At 37.8% G+C, this 19,625-nt stretch overlaps 1 protein-coding gene across 5 annotated transcripts in view; it reads right to left on the bottom strand.

Moving 5' to 3' along the window:
• Positions 1-19,625, bottom strand: part of LOC123524452 (hydroxymethylglutaryl-CoA synthase 1-like) — a 369,785-nt gene that overhangs the window by 76,809 nt on the left and 273,351 nt on the right. For 2 of the 5 annotated variants that reach the window (XM_045302659.2, XM_045302658.2), the window contains exons 9-10: positions 16,603-16,662; positions 6,931-10,133 (exon numbers count right to left, since the gene is read on the bottom strand). The exons of 1 other annotated variant lie outside the window; for it this stretch is intronic. In XM_045302659.2, coding sequence (XP_045158594.1) covers positions 10,110-10,133; positions 16,603-16,662 — 84 coding nt within the window. In that variant the 3' untranslated portion in view covers positions 6,931-10,109. Of the gene's footprint in view, positions 1-6,930; positions 10,134-16,602; positions 16,663-19,625 lie in introns of those variants that run through there. 2 more of the 5 variants (XM_053538854.1, XM_053538859.1) reach the window with 1 other exon arrangement.

Raw genomic sequence — 19,625 nt, 5'->3', positions numbered from 1 at the left:
GTCACAGTGGCCAGAACAGTTAAACCATTTCTGGACTATAACTTGAGAATGCTTGGGCCTAGAATCGTGAAAGCTGATAGGGAGGTTAATCATGACCAGCAGATGACCCCTATTGATTTTGAGGTCAATAGGTCAAAGTCACATTGACCCAGAACAATAGAACTTTCGTGTACAGTGACCAAATAATTTCTGTTCCTTGTGCAATTACTGAATGCATCAAGGGGGGCATTTTGTGTTCTACAAGCTCTTGTTTTCATGGGGACACATCTAGCGTACCATTATACATCATTCTGACAAAGTTTGGTCAAAATACCCCAGTAATTTCCATATAAGATGCAATAACGAGAAATTGTTAACAGACGAAAGGATGGAGGGATGGATGGATCACGGATGCAGAGTGATTTGAATAGCCCACCATCTGATGATGGTGGGCTAAAAATGCAGTTATTAAGTTTTACATGCAAGTCAGTATCTCAAACTAATGCAGATGTTTGGTTAAAACTTCACACATTTCTTTGGGTCTGTAACATAAGGTCATATCAACAAGCCTCATAACTCTTACTTGAGTCAGACCCCTTTATGGGGTTAAAGTTTTGCATGCAAGTTATATTTTTTAAAATAATGCAGATACTAGTTGAAACTTCGCAGATGTCTTCCATGTTGTAAAGGACATAGCATCAACTTCCATAACTACTACTTGATTTTTGGCCAAGTTATGCCCCACTGTTTAAACTTAGAAAAAGCTGGTACTATCTCGAAAACAAATGCAGATATTGGATTGAAACTTCCATACATTTCTCCAGAGTTGTAAAGGAAGGTCAAAGCATCAATTCCCATAACCTTAATTTTGGACAAGTTATGCCCTCTTTCTTGTGCATAGATATTGTTGGTTTTGCATCATTGATTGGTGACTGTCAGTCATATATGGCAATATGGTGTTGAACCCAATTCAACAACATCAAAAAGTGGTACTTGGTCTTTTTAAAGTCATACTAGCACATTTCATGGCTGTGCTATGTACAAAGTTTGAAAAAAGCATACTGTTCGTTATGTGTTATTTGTGAGCATGGTGAATTCAGTTATGTCATTTTAAACAAAGACATTTTCATACGTTTCAACCTTGACATAGAGATCATCTATACAAACATTCTGACTAAGTCTCATAAAGATTGGGTTACTTTTCCTTTGATTTGAATGGGAGACATAGTTTTTGACCCTACATGACCCAGATTCAAACTTGACCCAGAAGTCATCAAGACAAACATTCTGACCAATTTTCATGAGTTTCAAACATCAACTGTGGACTCTAAAGTTAACAAGATTTTCCTTTGATCTGGTCTACTGACCTAGTTTTAGACCCCACATGACCCAGTTTCAAACTGGACCTCGAGATAAATTATACAAACATTCTGACCAAGTTTCATAAAGACTGGGTTACAACTGTGGCCTCTAGATTATTAACAAGTTTTTCCTTTGATTTGACCGGGTGACCTAGTATCTGATCCCATATGACCTAGATTCAAATCTGACCTACAGGTCATCAAGACAAACATGCTGAACAATTCTCATGAGTTTCCAACTTAAATTCTGGAATCTTGAGCATTAACAAAATTTTCCTTTGGTCTGGCCTACTAACCTAGTTTTTGACCCCACATGACCTAGTTTCAAACTGGACCTCGAGATCATCTATACAAACATTCTGACCAAGTTTCATAAAGATTGGGTTACAACTGTGGCCTCTAGATTATTGACAAGTTTTTCCTTTGATTTGACCGTGTGACCTAGTATCTGATCCCATATGACCTAGATTCAAATCTGACCTACAGGTCATCAAGACAAACATGCTGAACAATTCTCATGAGTTTCCAACTTAAATTGTGGAATCTTGAGCATTAACAAAATTTTCCTTTGGTCTGGCCTACTGACCTAGTTTTTGACCCCACATGACCTAGTTTCAAACTTGACCTAGAGATCATCTATACAAACATTCCGACTAAGTTTCATAAAGACTGGGTTACAACTGTGGCCTCTAGAGTGTTAACAAATCTTTAATCCCCTGCCACTCATGTGTGTGGGGGTGGTTATAGGAATGGTCTCCATCCATCCTTCCGTCTGTCTGTAACATTTTGTGTCCGCTCTGTATCTCCTAAACCCCTTGAAGGCCTCTATGGCGTTAACAAGCTTTTCCTTTGGTTTGACTGGGTGACCTAGTTTTTGACCCAACATGATCCAGATTCAAACTTGACCTAGAGGTCATCAAGACAAACACTGACCAATTCTCATGAGTTTCCAACTTAAACTGTGGACTCTTAGGGTGTTAACAAGATTTTCCTTTGATCTGGCCTACTGACCTAGTTTTTCTACCAACATGACCCAGTTTCAAACTTGACCTAGAGATCATCAAGACAAACATTCTGACCAAGTTTCATAAAGATTGGATCACAAATATGGCCTCTAGAGAGTTAACAAGGCAAATGTTGACACACGACGCACATCGCACGACGAACACCGGACAATGACCGGTGCTCTGGTGAGATAAAAATGTATTTTAGGAAATCTGTATATCCTTTATTCTACCGTATTAGTAAATATGAGAGACATCTGGGAAATAGCATATCCTTTCTGCTACCGTAACGTAGTAAAACGTATTAGCGTCTGATGGCCCTTTCACGCTTCCGTAGAATCAACATTTATTAAACGAAATTCATTTTGAAAATACTTCTGAAATGTCTAGGTCTGCAGCTCTCAAATATGGAAATATCTTACATCTGAGGCATATAATGACACTTTCAGACAACATCAAAAAAGACCTTTTGAACGATTAAACGAAGTTCTAAAAATCTCCATATACCCTGACAATGCTCCATTACAGACCCCTGTGGGATTTGTCTTTATTCTGAGTTCAAATATTTTTTTGTAGATGAAAAGCTGACATGTGGGGCTAAAGCCCAGGTATTTTCAAATCGTTAGAAAGTACTGAAAGTTGACTCCCCATTGGCCAAAAAAAACCAAAACAATCCACTAGTATACATTTAGACAGGGTGACCCCTGCACTTGACCCCTGACTATAGACCAATGCAAATGCATCTTTCGTTTTCAAATTTAGCCCGAGTGTTTACTATCATTTCCTTTACATCTGAAAAAAGCCGAAGGTCATCTGGCATCATTTTCTGTGTTGTCAAAAACATATGTTACATTATAATGCCTAGCAAAATTGCATAACAAGAGGGCCATGATGGCCCTATATCGCTCACCTGTTATCATTGCTCTTGAGGACAAGAAGGCCCTCAGAAAAAATATCAAAGTCCAAAGGACAGGAACAACATGGAAGAAATTTAACCAAAAAGAAAAAAAAAAATCTTACAAGTTATAGATATGTCAAAATACACCTAAAAATTGGAGGTACCATCCATGTTGTACCACAGAAAAGTGGTCTTGGTTTTTCCCTACGGCCAATAATAAAAAAGTTACTAAAAATAAGCTATTTATAGTAACGTAAGAGGGAAGTAATAAAAACAAGAGATCACAGAGTGATCTTGGCGCCCACCAATGTGCCATTTTTGAGTGTTCCAAATTTCAAGACTTACTGACTAGCTCAAGGCCAAATTTCATTTTCGTACACAACACAAATCTATGCATGTGGTCCAAATTTGAAGGCTGTACCTTCAAAAATGTGAAAGTAGGTCACTAGGTCAATGTCAAGGTCAAAGTTTGTTTCGGTACACAAAACTATGCATGTGGTCCTAAATTTGAAGCCTGTAGCTACAGAAATGTGAAAGTAGGTCACTAGGTCAATCTTAAGGTCAAAGTTCATTTTGGTACACAAAACTATGCAAGTGGTCCAAATTTGAAGGCTGTAGCTTGAGAAATGTAAAACTAGGTCACTAGGTCAAAATCCAGGTCAAATTTTACTTCGGAATACAAAACTATGCATGTGGTCCAAATTTGAAGCCTGTACCTTCAAAAATGTGAAAGTAGGTCACTAGGTCAATGTAAAGGTCAAAGTTTGTTTCGGTACACAAAACTATGCATGTGGTCCAAATTTGAAGGCTGTAGCTTGAGAAATGTAAAAGTAGGTCACTAGGTCAAAATCAAGGTCAAATATTATTTCGGAATACAAAACTATGCATGTGGTCCAAATTTGAAGCCTGTACCTTCAAAAATGTGAAAGTAGGTCACTAGGTCAATGTAAAGGTCAAAGGTCATTTCAGTACACAAAACTATGCAAGTGGTCCAAATTTGAAGGCTGTAGCTTGAGAAATGTAAAAGTAGGTCACTAGGTCAAAATTAAGGTCAAATTTTATTTCAGAATACAAAACTATGCATGTGGTCCAAATATGAAGCCTGTACCTTCAAAAATGTGAAAGTAGGTCACTAGGTCAATGTCAAGGTCAAAGTTTTTTTCGGTACACAAAACTATGCATGTAGTTCAAATTTGAAGGCTGTAGCTTGAGAACTGTGAAAGAAGGTCACTAGGTCAAAATCAATGTCAAATTTCATTTTGAAACATGAAACTATACATATGGTCCAAATTTGATGCCTGTACCTTCAAAAATGTGAAAGTAGGTCACTAGGTCAAAATAAAGGTCAAAGTTTTTTCCAGTGCACAAAATTATGCATGTGGTCCAAATTTGAAAGCTGTAGCTACAGAAATGTGAAAGTAGGTCACTAGGTCAAAATCAAGGTCAACTCATGTCAAGGTTCATCTTGCCACTCAAAAATATACATGTGGTCCAAGTTTGAATGTTGTAGTTACTGACAAGAACATTTTAAAAGCTTTTCCCTATATAAGTCTATATGAACCATGTGACCCCCGGGGCGGGGCCATATTTAACCCTAGGAGGATAATTTGAACAAACTTGGTAGAGAACCACTAGATGATGCTACATTACAAGTATCAAAGCCCTAGGCTTTGTGGTTTGGACAAGAAGATTTTCAAAGTTTTTCCCTATATAAGTCTATGTAAACCATATGACCCCCAGGGCGGGGCCATATTTGACCCTAGGGGTATAATTTGATCAATCTTAGTTGAAGACCACTAGATGATGTCACATACAAAATATCAAAGCCCTAGGCCCTGTGGTTTTGGACAAGAGGTTATTCAAAGTTTTTCCCTTATAAGTCTATATAAACCATGTGACCCCCAGGGCGGGGCCATATTTGACCCCAGAGAAATAGTTTGAATCATCTTGGTAGAGGACCACTAGATGATGCTTCATACCAAATATCAAAGCCCTAGGCTCTGTGGTTTTGGACAAGAAGGTTTTCAAAGTTTTTCCCTATATAAATCTATATAAATTATAGAAATAAACAAAGGGCCATAACTCACTCATAAATTGTTGAACCAGTCTGATTTTCAGGGGGACACAACTAGGGTACCAATACATCATTCTGACAAAGTTTGGTCAAAATCCCCCAAGTAGTTTCTGAGGAGATGCGGTAACGAGAAATTGTTAACGGACGGACGGACGGAATGACGGACGGACGGACCACGGACGCAGAGTGATTTTAATAGCCCACCATCTGATGATGGTGGGCTAAAAAAATATTGTAAGTGAACACAAGAAGGATCTGCCAAATAAATCTGTTGAGATAAATGAAATTTCAGATTAGTATCTTCATTAGTTACGGAGATATACCAATTTTAATTTGAAATAAAGGGAGGTAATTTGACATAAAAACAGTCCATAGTTATCTACCCCGATTGTCTCAGTCCAACTAATAACAATAATGAAATTTCAAATAAGTCCTATAAGTACTTACTGATATAAATCCATTTTGATTACAATCAGGGGAGGTAATCAGATATGAAATAACTCTGGAACCTATATAGATGATTGGATCTGATTTGTCATGGAATCCAAGATTTATTGTTGTTGAAGATATTTTGGAAGTTTGTATAAAAAAAAAACCATAAATGAAGTCTCTATATGGCTGCAAAAGTCAAAATAGCCAATTTTGCACCTTTAAGGGGCCATAACTCTGGAACCCATGAAGGAATCTGGCAAGTTCAAGAAAGGAAGCAAGATCTTGTGGTGATACAAGTTATGTGCAAGTTTGGTTAAAATCAAACCATAAATGAAGCTGCTATTGTGCAGACAAGGTCAAAATAGCTGATTTTGGCCCTTTTAGGGGCCATAACTCTGGAACTCATTATGGAATCTGGCCGGTTCAAGAACGGAACAGAGATCTTATGGTGACACAAGTTCTGTGCAAGTTTGATTAAATTCAAATCATAAATGAAGCTACTATTGTGCAGACAATGTCAAAATAGCTAATTCTGGCCCTTTTAGGGGCCATAACTCTGGAACCCATAATGGAATCTGGCCAGTTCAAGAAAGGAACCAAGATCTTATGGTCATACAAGTTGTGTGCCAGTTTGGTAAAAATCAAATCATAAATAAAGCTGCTATTGTGCAGACAAGGTCAAAATAGCTAATTTTGGCCTTTTGAGGGGCCATAACTCTGGAACCCATAATGGGATCAGGCCAGTTCAAGAAAGGAACCGTGATCTTATGGTGACACAAGTTTTGTGCAAGTTTGATTAAATTCAAATCATAAATGAAGCTGCTATTATGCAGACAAGGTCAAAATAGCTAATTCTGGCCCTTTCAGGGGCCATAACTTTTGGTGATACAAGTTGTGTGCAAATTTGGTTAGAATCAAATCATAAATGAAGCTGCTATTGTGCAGACAAGGTCAAAATAGCTAATTCTGGCCCTTTCAGGGGCCATAAAATCCTAAATGAAACCACTATCGTGCAGACAAGAAATTGTTGACGCACGCACGGACTGACGACGGACAAAGGTTGATCACAAAAGCTCACCTTGTCACTATGTGACAGGTGAGCTAAAAATGTGCTGGTAGTCCTAAGGTTATGAGGGCAACCTGAGGGGCCACCATGAAAGAATCTGTTCATAATAGAAACTGTTGTAAATGAAAGATTTATTAATTTCTATGCAGTATATAAACACTTGTACAATATTATGTTAAAATGTTATACAGTAACAATTTTCAGTAATGCATTGAACAGCTTTCTTATACAAGAGGGTCACTGACCCTAAAGCGCTCACCTGTGTACAAGGCTTCAAGTGTGTTCACAAGTATAAGTACAGAGTTAGGTTTCTTCTATGTAAGCCTATATCATATACATGTCACACACACTTTTGAACATAGGGCAATAATTTGAACAATTATGGTAGACATTACAAACCTGATATTAAATGCCAAATATCAAGGCCCTAGCTATTACTGATTCAGAGAAGAAAAGTGACCACGCCCCCTGGCAGCCATGTTTTTTGACGAATCAGAAACAATCTTGGTAGAGGGTCACACAAGAACCATTTGTGTAAAATTATTTTAAAATCGGGCTTGCCGTTTCAAACAAGAAGATTTTTAAAATTTCCACTATATATATATAGGGAAAAGTGACCAGGCCCTCTGGCGGCCATGTTTTTTGACAAATCAAAATAATTTGAACAATCTTGGTAGAGGGTCATACAAGGACCATTTGTGTAAAATTAATCTAAAACTGGGCAAGCAGTTTCATACAAGAAGATTTTTTAAGTTTCCACTATATACATACAGGGAAAAGTGACCACGCCCTCTAGCGGCCATGTTTTTTGACGAATCGGAATAATTTGAACAATCTTAGTAGAGGGTGACATATGGACCATTTATGTGAAATTATTTCAAAATCTGACTATCGGTTTAGGAGATGTTGTTTGAAGTTTTTTCTATTTTTAGCTCTGGCAGCCCCAATGTGCAACCAAGTGGAACTGTTTGAACAACTTTGGTAGAGGACCACCCAAGGAACATAATGACCAAGTTTCATCAAAATCCATTCACTGGTTTTGGAGGAGATGTCCTTTAAACATAATTGTTGACGACGGACGACTTGACGCACGGACGCATGCACGGACGATGGACACAGCGTGATCACAATACCTCACCATGAGCACTTTGTGCTCAGGTGAGCTAAAAATACAAACTGAAATGATATTAAGATTATTTGTAGATCTGTTTAAACACTTTGAATTCACTAGGCATGTCTCTTAAACCACATGTATATATTTGTTTAAAGATGCAGTTTTATTCAAGATATATTTCAAAAAGGTTTTATCTCTTTTGAATGTCTTTATTATTTTTACTAAAGAAATTACCAAAGAAATTACCATGATTACAATGTATGATTATGGAAACAATTTTACACCAGAATAAGTATCACAACAAGAGGGCATAATGGCCCTATATCGCTCACCTGTTGTCATTGCACTTAAGGACAAGAAGGTCAAAAAATCATAATCAACATCAACAACAAAGGGAAGAAATTTAACCAAAAAGAAAAAAGAATTCTTACAAGGTACAGATATGTCAAAATACACCTAAAAATTGGAGGTACCAGTCATGTTGTACCACAGAAACGTGGTCTCTGTTTTTCCCTACAGCCAATAATAAAAAAGTTACTAAATAAGCTATTTATAGTAACATAAAAGGGAAGTAATTAAAAAAATTTTATTGTAAGTGAACAGAAGAAGGAACTGCCAAATAAAAACTAGAGCACTGCAATGCAATGCAAATGCAGAGCAATATACACACAACAAAGTCATATGACCTTTGACCCCTAAGTGTGACCTTGACCTTGAAGTGAGCCATCCAAAACATGAGCTCTTCACATCATTTCGATGAAGTGAACATTTGTGTCAGGTTTTTTTGAAATCCTTCAAGGGGTTCAAGAGTTACAGAGCGGAAGGGAAATTGCTAACCAACAGACAGACAGACGGACACCAAGAGGTTAACATAATACGTTCCTTCGGGCGTATAAAAAGGAATCGAGATCTTATGGTGATACAAGTTGTGTGCAAGTTCGGTAAAAATCAAATCATACATGAAGCTGCTATTGTGCAGAAAAGGTCAAAATAGCTAATTTTGGCCCTTTCAGGGGCCATAACTCTTGAACCCATTATTGGATTTGGCCGGTTCGAGAAAGGAACCAAGATCTTATGGTGACACAAGTTTTGTGCAAGTTTGGTTAAATTCAAATCATAAATAAAGCTGCTATTGTGCAGACAAGGTCAAAATAGCTAATTCTGGCCCTATCAGGGGCCATAACTCTGGAACCCTTTAATGGAATCTGGCCAGTTCAAGAAAGCAACCAAGATCTTTTGGTGATACAAGTTGTGTGCAAATTTGGTTAGAATCAAATCATAAATGAAGCTGCTATTGTGCAGACAATGTCAAAATAGCTAATTCTGGCCCTATCAGGGGCCATAACTCTGGAACCCATAATGGAATCTGGCCAGTTCAAGAAAGCAACCAAGATCTTTTGGTGATACAAGTTGTGTGCAAATTTGGTTAGAATCAAATCATAAATGAAGCTGCGATTGTGCAGACAAGGTCAAAATAGCTAATTTTGGCCCATTCAGGGGCCATAACTCTGGGACCCATTATGGGATCTGGCCAGTTCAAGAAAGGAACCGAGACCTTATGGTGACACAAGTTTTGTGCAAGTTTGATTAAATTCAAATCGTAAATGAAGCTGCTATTATGCAGACAAGGTCAAAATAGCTAATTCTGGCCCTTTCAGAGGCCATAACTCTGGAACCCATGAAGGAATCTGGCCAGTTCAAGAAAGGAACCAAGATCTTATGGTGATACAAGTTTTGTGCAAGTTTGGTAAAAATCAGATCATAAATAAAGCTGCTATTGTGCAGACAAGGTCAAAATAGATCATTTTGGCCCTTTCAGGGGCCATAACTCTGGAACCCATTATGGGATCTGGCCAGTTCAAGAAAGGAACCGAGATCTTATGGTGATACAAGTTGTATGCAAGTTTGGTTAAAATCAGATCATAAATGAAAGCACTATCGTGCAGACAAGAAATTGTTGACGCACGAACGGACTGAAGACGGACGAAGGGTGATCACAAAAGCTAACCTTGTCACTATGTGACAGGTGAGCTAAAAAAAACAATTATCTGCTTACATAGGGATAAAAGCTATCAACATGACAGACAACTTTATTTCTCAATCTCCATTTCACATTTTTCATTCAGGATTTATTTCTACTTGCATATATACCATATAATTGTCTCGAAAGCTTTCCCTGGATCAGTATTTTTCTGAAGGCTCATTCTGCAAAAAATAGAATTACAAAATTGTAACAGAACTTCAATATAAATACACAATGACAGTTTACATCTTTTACAACAGAAATATTGTTTAATCTTTCCCTTCAAGGGACCTCTATTGTTGAATGATTATGTTGGAGAATTCCAATAATTTGCCCCTTGGCCAAACCGGTAAGGGTTCCAATTCTCACTTGGGGTGTAGAATTCTTCCGTTTGAGTGAGCCATTCAGCCGGCTTGTGGTGCCTGCATGTGCTTGAAATAATGCAAGCCTGGGATCTTGGTTCTAACTCTGCCATCAAAACTTGGAAAGTTGCCATTTGACAGATGACTTTTTAAGAATGTTACAGACCTAGCTGGATGAAGAAGGAAAAGGGTTGTTTCAAGGTATTTCTATTTTTAGCTATAGTAGCCCAAAATTGGGCTAAGTGCCCCATTGAATACAAGCAGCTAACGCCTGACGCCGTTTTGGCCAGGTTTTCCGAATTAGGTGATAAGTTAAAGTTCTAATAAAGGTATACAACAAATAAGCCCCAAATAAATAAGCACTATTGAAGGATAAAGGAAAACAAGAGGGCCATGATGGCCCTATATCACTCACCTGTTATCATTGCACTTGAGGACAAGAAGGTCCTCAGAAAAAATATCTAAATCCTAAGGACAAGAACAACAAAGGGAAGAAATTTAACCAAAAAGAAGAAAAAAATTCTAACAAGGTATAGATATGTCAAAAAACACCTAAAAATTGGAGGTACCATCCATGTTGTACCACAGAAAAGTGGTCTCGGTTTTTCCCTATAGCCAATAATAAAAAAGTTACTAAAAATAAGCTATTTATAGTAATGTAAAAGGGAAGTAATTAAAAAAAAAATATTGTAAGTGAACAAAAGAAGGATCTGCCAAATAAATATGTTGGCATAAATGAAATTTCAGATCAGTATCTTCATTAGTAACGGAGATATACCCATTTTAATTTGAAATAAAGGGAGGTAATTTGACATAAAATCAGTCCATAGTTATCTACCCTGATTGTCTCAGTCCAACTAATAACAATAATGAAATTTCAAATAAGTCCTATAAGTACTTACTGATATAAATCCATTTTGATTACAATCAGGGGAGGTAATCAGATATAAAATAACTCTGGAACCTATGACTGGATCTGATTTGTCCTGGAATCCAAGATTCATTGTTGTTGAAGATATTTTGGAAGTTTGTATCAAATAAAACCATAAATGAAGTCTCTATATGGCTGCAAAAGCCAAAATAGCCGATTTTGGACCTTTAAGGGGCCATAACTCTTGAACCCAAGATGGAATCTGGCCAGTTCAAGAAGGGAAGCAAGATCTTGTGGTGATGCAAGTTGTGTGCAAGTTTGGTTAAAATCAAATCATAAATGAAGCTGCTATTGTGCAGACAAGGTCAAAATAGCCGATTTTGGCCCATTCAGGGGCCATAACTCTGGACCCCATTATGGGATCTGGCCAGTTCAAGAAAGGAACCAAGATCTTATGGTGACACAAGTTTTGTGCAAGTTTGATTAAATTCAAATCATAAATGAAGCTGCTATTGTGCAGACAAGGTCAAAATAGCTAATTCTGGCCCTTTCAGGGGCCATAACTCTGGAACCCATAAAGGAATCTCGCCAGTTCAAGAAAGGAACCAAGATCTTATGGTGATACAAGTTGTGGGCAAGTTTGGTTAAAACTAGAGTTATCACTAAAGTTGATGAATGTACCCCCCGCATGCACTGACACAGTACATTGCAATTTGACGCACACAAGATTGCATAATTATGTGAACTTTATGTATATAGACTGTATGTATACAGTATAGTAACAAAAGACAAAGTCCCATAACTATGCAGAATATTTATCTAAAAGAACGTAACATGCACCATGCACAACTAGGGTTGGTACTGATCACTTGTGTGAAGTTTCATTAAATTGTGTGCAAGGGTTTGGTAGATTAGGCATGCATAAGACTGCATATGCAGACTGTATGTACATAGTATGTTAACAAGAAACAAAGTCCCATAACTCTGCAATTTTTGTTGCTGAAAGAACCTAACATGCCCCATGCACAACTACTGTTGTTACTGATAACTTGTGTGAAGTTTCATTAAACTGTGTCAAGCGGATAAGGAGAAATGGTGCGCACAAGATTGTGTCTATGTATATAGTATAGTAACAAAAAAGCAAAGTCCCATAACTTTGCAAATTTTTTTTTCTGAAAGAACCTAACATGCCCCATGCACAACTACTGTTGTTACTGATCACTTGTGTGAAGTTTCATTAAATTGTGTCAAGGGGATGAGGAGAGATGGTGCGCACAAGATTGTGTCTATGTATATAGTATAGTAACAAAAAAACAAAGTCCCATAACCCTGCAATTTTTTTTTCTAAAAGAACCTAACATGCCCCATGCACAACTACTGTTGGTACTGATCACTTGTGTGAAGTTTCATTAAATTGTGTCAAGGGGATGAGGAGAGATGGTGCGCACAAGATTGTGTCTATGTATATAGTATAGTAACAAAAAACAAAGTCCCATAACTCTGCAAATTTTTTTTCTAAAACAACCTTACATACCCCATGCACAACTACTGTTGGTACTGATCACTTGTGTGAAGTTTCATTAAATTCTGTCAAGGGGATAAGGAGAGATGGTGCGCACAAGATTGCGTCTACGGACAGACGGACAGACAACCTGAAACCAGTATACCCCCCCTTACAACTTTGTTGTCGGGGGGTACAATAAAATCATAAATGAAGCTGCCATTGTGCAGACAAGGTCAAAATAGCTAATTCTGGCCCTTTCAGGGGCCATAACTCTGAAACCCATAATGGGATCTGGCCGGTTCAAGAAAGGAACCGAGATCTTATGGTGACACAAGTTTTGTGCAAGTTTGATTAAATTCAAATCATAAATGAAGCTGCTATTGTGCAGACAAGGTCAAAATAGCTAATTCTGGCCCTTTCAGGGGCCATAACTCTGGAACCCATAAAGGAATCTCGCCAGTTCAAGAAAGGAACCAAGATCTTATGGTGATACAAGTTGTGTGCAAGTTTAGTTAAAATAAAATCATAAATGAAGCTGCTATTGTGCAGACAAGGTCAAAATAGCTATTTTTGACCCTTTCAGGGGCCATAACTCTGGAACCCATAATGGGATCTGGCCAGTTCAAGAAAGGAACCGAGATCTTATGGTGATACAAGTTGTGTGCAAGTTTGGTTAAAATAAAAATCAATAATGAAACCACTATCGTGCAGAAAAGAAATTGTTGACGGACGCACGCATGGACGCACGACGGATGAAGGGTGATCACAAAAGCTCACCTTGTCACTATTTGACAGGTGATCTAAAAAGAAATGGACAGGTGGTAGAAAATGGAACTAAAGAAATAAACTGGTGTAAAAAAAATAAAGTTAAGAAAAACACTCTTGACCTTTGACCCAGAAATCAATAGGGGTCATGTACACATCAAGACCAACATACCTATGAAGTTTCAAGTTCCTATATATAGGTGAAATACTTGTCTAGATATTGAGCTGAAACCATTTTCAATGTTCAGGTCCCTTTGACCTTGACCTTTGACACAGTGACCCTGAAATCAATAGGGGTCATGTACACATCAAGACTAAAATACCTATGAAGTTTCAAGGTCCTAGATGAAATACTTGTCAAAATATTGAGTGGAAACCATTTTTCAATGTTCAGGTCCCTGTGACCTTGACCTTTGGCCCAGTAATCCTGAAATCAATAGGGGTCATGTACACATCAAGACCAACATACCTATGAAGTGTCAAGGGCCTAGATGAAATACTTGTCAAAATATTGAGCGGAAACCATTTTCAATGTTCAGGTCCCTGTGACCTTGACCTTTGACCCAGTGACCCTGAAATCAATAGGGGTCATGTACACATCAAGACCAACATACCTATGAAGTTTCAAGGTCCTAGGTGAAATACTTGTCCAGATATTGAGCAGAAACCATTTTCAGTGTCCAGGTCCCTGTGACCTTGATCTTTGACCCAGTGACTCCGAAATCAAAAGGGGTCATGTACACATCAAGACCAACATACCAATGAAGTTTCAAGGTCCTAGGTGAAATACTTGTCCAGATATTGAGCGTATATCATTTTCAATGCTCAGGTCCCTGTGACCTTGATTTTTGACCAAGTGACCCTGAAATCAGTAGGGGTCATGTACACATCAAGACCAACATACCTATGAAGTTTCAAGGTCCTAGGTGAAATACTTGTCCAGATATTGAGTGGAAATCATTTTCAATGTTCAGGTCCCTGTGACCTTGACCTTTGACCCAGTAACCCTGAAATCAGTAGGGTCATGTACACATCAAGATCAACAAACCTATGAAGTTCCAAGGTCCTAGGAGAAATACTTGTCCAGATATTGAGTGAACAAAAAGGTTAACATGAGACTCATTATTCCATCCATCCGCCCGGACAGACCTAATCTTCAAGCCGGATTTTTCTTCGCAAACCCGGCCAAAAAGGACCTTGCAATGATGCAACAGACCAACTTGGATGAAGATCAATCAAGCGGTCCATGGGCATTAGTTGTTTTTATTAAATTAATGGTTTTTCTATTTTTAGCTCTAGCTGCCCCTAAAAGGAGCCAAGTGCTCTCAGTGAGTAAATTTGGGAGACAACTGTATAATGATCCTGCAGACCAAGTTTCAGGAAGATCCATCAAATTGTTTCAAGGTTTTTGTATATTTAGCTTGCAATGTAAGAGGCTATGTGCCCCATTTCAACAACTGCCCATATGAATAAAATAAGGAAAGGGCCTTACTATGAAGCTACACATCAAGTTTAATGAAGATCCACTAAGCAGTTCATGACAAGCCATTTACAGGGTTTTTCTTTTTCTCTGAAAGCCCCTGAAAGTGGCAAAAACGCTTCTCATTTGAACAAACCTGAATGAGGACCTTACAATGATGCTACAGACCAAGTCTGATGAAGAACTATCCAGCAACTCATAAGAAGAATTCATTTACTAAAGTTTTTTTTGTTTTTAATTCCCAGACCTGGGATGGGCACAAGTGTCTGCATTTGAAAAAAATTAAGGGAGGACCTTGCCAGGATGCTATAAACCTAGTTTGGCATAATTCTTATCTGTAGTTTTAGAAAAGATGTTAATTTTGTATAAATTGTGGACGACATATGTTGGACAATGGACACATGACCATCCACTTATATATCATCGTGATCCTTTGACTCAGGTGACCTAAAAACATAAGAGGGCCATAAAGACCCTGCTAAACTGACTTATTTCTTACTTTGTTTAACTTGACCTAGTTTTTGTAAAGACAACCATTCTGACAAAGATTCATAAAGATCAGGTAGAAACATTAGTCTTGGTTTATTAAACAAAATGACCCACCTTCTGACCTCAGATAAACCAGTTTCAAACCTGACACAGATTTCCTTATGATAAAAATTTTGACAAAGGTAGAGAAGTGTTAATAAGGTTTTGACTATGATTTAACCTGGTGATCTAGTCTTTGACCTCAGATAATCCAGTTTTAAACAAGGCCTAGATTTCATCAAGATAAACATTGTGATAAAGATTTTTTTCTTTCTTGTTAGGGTGTAATGTCACATTGACACAATTTAGGTTATATGGCCACTTTTCCAGCTTTTAATGGTGGAGGAAGACCCAGGTGCCCTTCTTAGCAAAACTTCATCAATGGTGGGTACATGGGTAGAACCACCAACATTCCATACGTCAGCTGGATGGCTTCCTCATGTGAAGAATTCTACACCTTAAGCAAGGTTTCTAACCCACAAAGGTGTAAGGAAAGTAATCTGAAGTCAGGGACATTAACTGTTCAATCAAGTAGGCCCCTTATAATGTTTCATGAAATTCAGGTAGAAAATTTGGTTCTGAAAACTTAAAAAGCTTTTGCTATGATTTAATCTTGTGACCTAGTTTTTTGACCATAAATGATGCATTTTCAAAAATGACCTAGACTTCATAAAGACAAGCATTTTCATAAAACTTCATGAAGACAGAAATTGTAGCCTTTGGACTTTAAACATGGCTTTTCTATGGTATGACCTAGTGACCTTATTTTTGAACTTGGATGATCCACTTTCTTAACTGTCCAAAATTTCATAAATAAAATACAAATATTGACCTAGTGAATTTTTTTTTTTTCAAACTCAGATGGTCCAGTTTCAAATGCGTCCTACAAAGCAGAAACTGTGGCTTTTAGACTGTTGACATGTATTTTTTTCTATAATTTGACCCCAGATGATCCAGTTTCAAATTTGGCAAAGCTTTCATAGAGACACAAAGAAAACTTGTCAACTCTTGAGAGGCAATATCTGCATCCTGATCTACATGAAACTTCACCAAGTGACCTGTTTATGATCTCATATGACCCAGTTTTTAATATTAACTAGATTTCATGACAAGAAGACCGTGATGGCTCTAGATCACTCACCTGAGTTTCACATTTCAAGTATGTTTCAGCCATCCTTGGTAGAACTCTATCCAAGGAGCACTAAAAGAAATTATATAAATACAATGTATTTGACTGCAATTTTGGCATGTTAGCACTGTTAACTGTTAAAAGAATCAGCTGTATATCCTGAGAATTTCATTTCCTTGAAGACCATGCTTTGCCTGTAAAAAGCGCTTAAGGTTGATCCACACCTTAGGACCGGAATTCAGAAGTTTGACGGAAAAGTATGAAGTTTGGCTCAGTTAGAGATCAAACTCTTTATTTTCAGGACATAAATACTGTTTTTGATTATTGCAGATATGTAAAAAGCCCCACTTTTATGTATATCAAGTGTTTCACAAGAAGGAACTGTTTAGAGGTTTTTCTATTTTTAGCCCTAGCTGCCCTTAAAATCAACCAAGCGCAACCATTTAAATAAACTTGAGAGAGGATCTTGCCAGGACCTCGACAAACCAAATTTGGTGTAATACAGGAGAGATGTTTCAAAGAAGAAGATATTTAAGTAGAAAGTTGATGCCAACAGAAGACAGACACCCTCGTATGACAGAAACAGGTTGATCACAAAAACTCTCCTGAGCAAATTGCTCAGGTGAGCTAAAAACAAACATTTTGACAAAGTTTCAAATAGACTAAGCAGAAAACAAAGCTCTCCCGTAATTTGACCCAATTACCTCATTTTCTGACTAAATGACAAGTTCTAAACCTGACAAAGACTTCATATAATAAGTCTGACGAGGATTCATAGACTAGATAGGAACTAGAAGATGCTTTTGTAGAAAAGCGCATGTCTCCACCAGTGCATAGTCGTAATAGGCAGGAAGTCAATAGGGGTCAGGAGTGAAAGTCAAAGAGACACTGATAGTTGGCTGCAATAGGAATCATCAACTTGGCATGTCCAATCATCCTATAAAGTTTCAACTTTCTAGATCAAGCGGTTCTCAAGTTATTGATCGGAATCCATCTTCCATGTTCAGGCCCTTGTGACCTTGACCTTTGATCGAGAAACCCCAAAATCAACAAGGGTCATCTACTCTGCATGTCCAATCATCCTATGAAGTTTCAACATTCTGGGTCAAGTGGTTCTCAAGTTATTGATCAGAAAGATTTTACCATGCTCAGGCCCCTGTGAGCTTGACCTTAGCTCAAATGACCCCAAAAACAATAAGGGTCATCTACTCTGTAAGTCCTATCATCCTATGCAGTTTGAAGGTTCTGGTTTAAATGATTCTCAAGTTACCGATCAAAAACCGTTTTCCATGTTCTGGTCCCTGTGACCTTGACCTTTGATCAAATGACCCACACTCAATAGAGGTCATCTACTCTATTATCCAATCATCCTATGAAGTTTCAACATTCTGGGTCAAGTTGTTCTTAAGTTATTGATCGGAAATGGTTTTCCATGTTTAGGCCCCTGTGACCTTGACCTTTGATGAGGTGACCCCCAAAACAATAAGGGTCATCTATTCCATAAGCCCCGTGACCCTATGAAGTTTGAAGGTTCTAGGTCAAATGGTTCTCCAGCTATTCATCAGAAATAAAGTGCGACTAACAGACGGGTGGATGGACGAACAGGGCAAAAACAATATGTCTCCGCCATGCTACATTACAAATATCAAAGCCCTAGGCCCTGTGGTTTTAGACAAGTCTATGTAAACCATATGACCCCCAGGGCGGGGCCATTGGATGATGCCACATACCATTAGATGATGCCACATACCAAATATCAAAGCCCCAGTGCGGGGGAACACGTGACTTAAAAAGGCAGCTTACACAGAAAAATGGCCGATAATTTCTCCGAATCATCAGGAGGATCCAGGTATTTCTACTGATAAACCTTTGTTTTAGATGTTCTAATATATTCTATCATATGCCCCTTACCTTCCGATTTCCTCTAGTACCCATACTTTGTTCCATTCACCTGTAGTTTCCGAGAACACTCGGGAAGTTTGATTACATTCGCAGTTTTTGGGATGACGGTATCCACGGACTGACACAATTTTGTCCAAAAAATACTAATTACTGAAGTAAATGACAGTTCAATCACATGAAAAGTTAACCAAGTACCCAGTCCATCATATACATGTAAAGAACTGGCAAAAAGCAAAGCTGCCAAAAAAGTGATGTCGAAATCTACGTTATGGCGCTGAACACGTACACAGTCTTTAAAGGCGCTGTGCATGTACATGAACAACTATTCTGTTTTATTTTATAGAAATACTAAAGTTGCCTCGAGATTTCTGTATTTACACACACTACATGATTGTTCTTCGTTATAAATAATATTGTGACATCTCATCTTTAATACATCACTGCTGTTTAACGTACCAATGCTAGATAATGTTTCTTGGAAATCACAAAGATTCATGCTAAGTCTGCGGGTAGATTATACCACAAAATATGATTGTATTGTTTAAACACAACAGAGAATATTGGCAGAAAACTCTGATTTACTCACTCGGCCATTGTGCAAAAGACTGTACTGAAAACATTTGAATACACAACACTATTTATCATATAAAGTGAATCTACTATGCATTCGAGTTGTGAATAATGAAACTGATTTGTTAGATTTATTTTCTTTTGCAGGGGAGTTCCTTTCCCGAAATAGATGTGTTGGCACATTATCTAAGAGTTCGGTGACATGCTCCCCCGGCTAATTGTTTGGCATTCATACGCCCTCTGCTACATTCTGGGCACATCTGAGCACCTCTCCAGCAACATACTGTCAATATACTTTTATACATTTAGTTGACTTTTTTTTCCAGCATTTGAAATTGTGTCAGATGCCGGTACTGACCTATCTCACTCACAGTTTCCCACAGAACGACTGAGACACTAAGAAATAACAATGCAAAATAGGCAAAACTGACCTGGTTATTTGTCCCTTTTAACTCAGCGACCATTTCCACAACTCTGTTATATTTGAAAATACATCTTGGACTACACGTTTGAGAAATAAGAGTTATCATTTGATTTCACACACTTAAAAATACTACACCATG

Source organism: Mercenaria mercenaria, chromosome 3 (genome assembly GCF_021730395.1).
Source record: "Mercenaria mercenaria strain notata chromosome 3, MADL_Memer_1, whole genome shotgun sequence".
NCBI classification, from domain to species: domain Eukaryota; kingdom Metazoa; phylum Mollusca; class Bivalvia; order Venerida; family Veneridae; genus Mercenaria; species Mercenaria mercenaria.
Note: the sequence above shows the minus strand (reverse complement) of the source record. Positions and strands in the feature narration are given on the sequence as shown.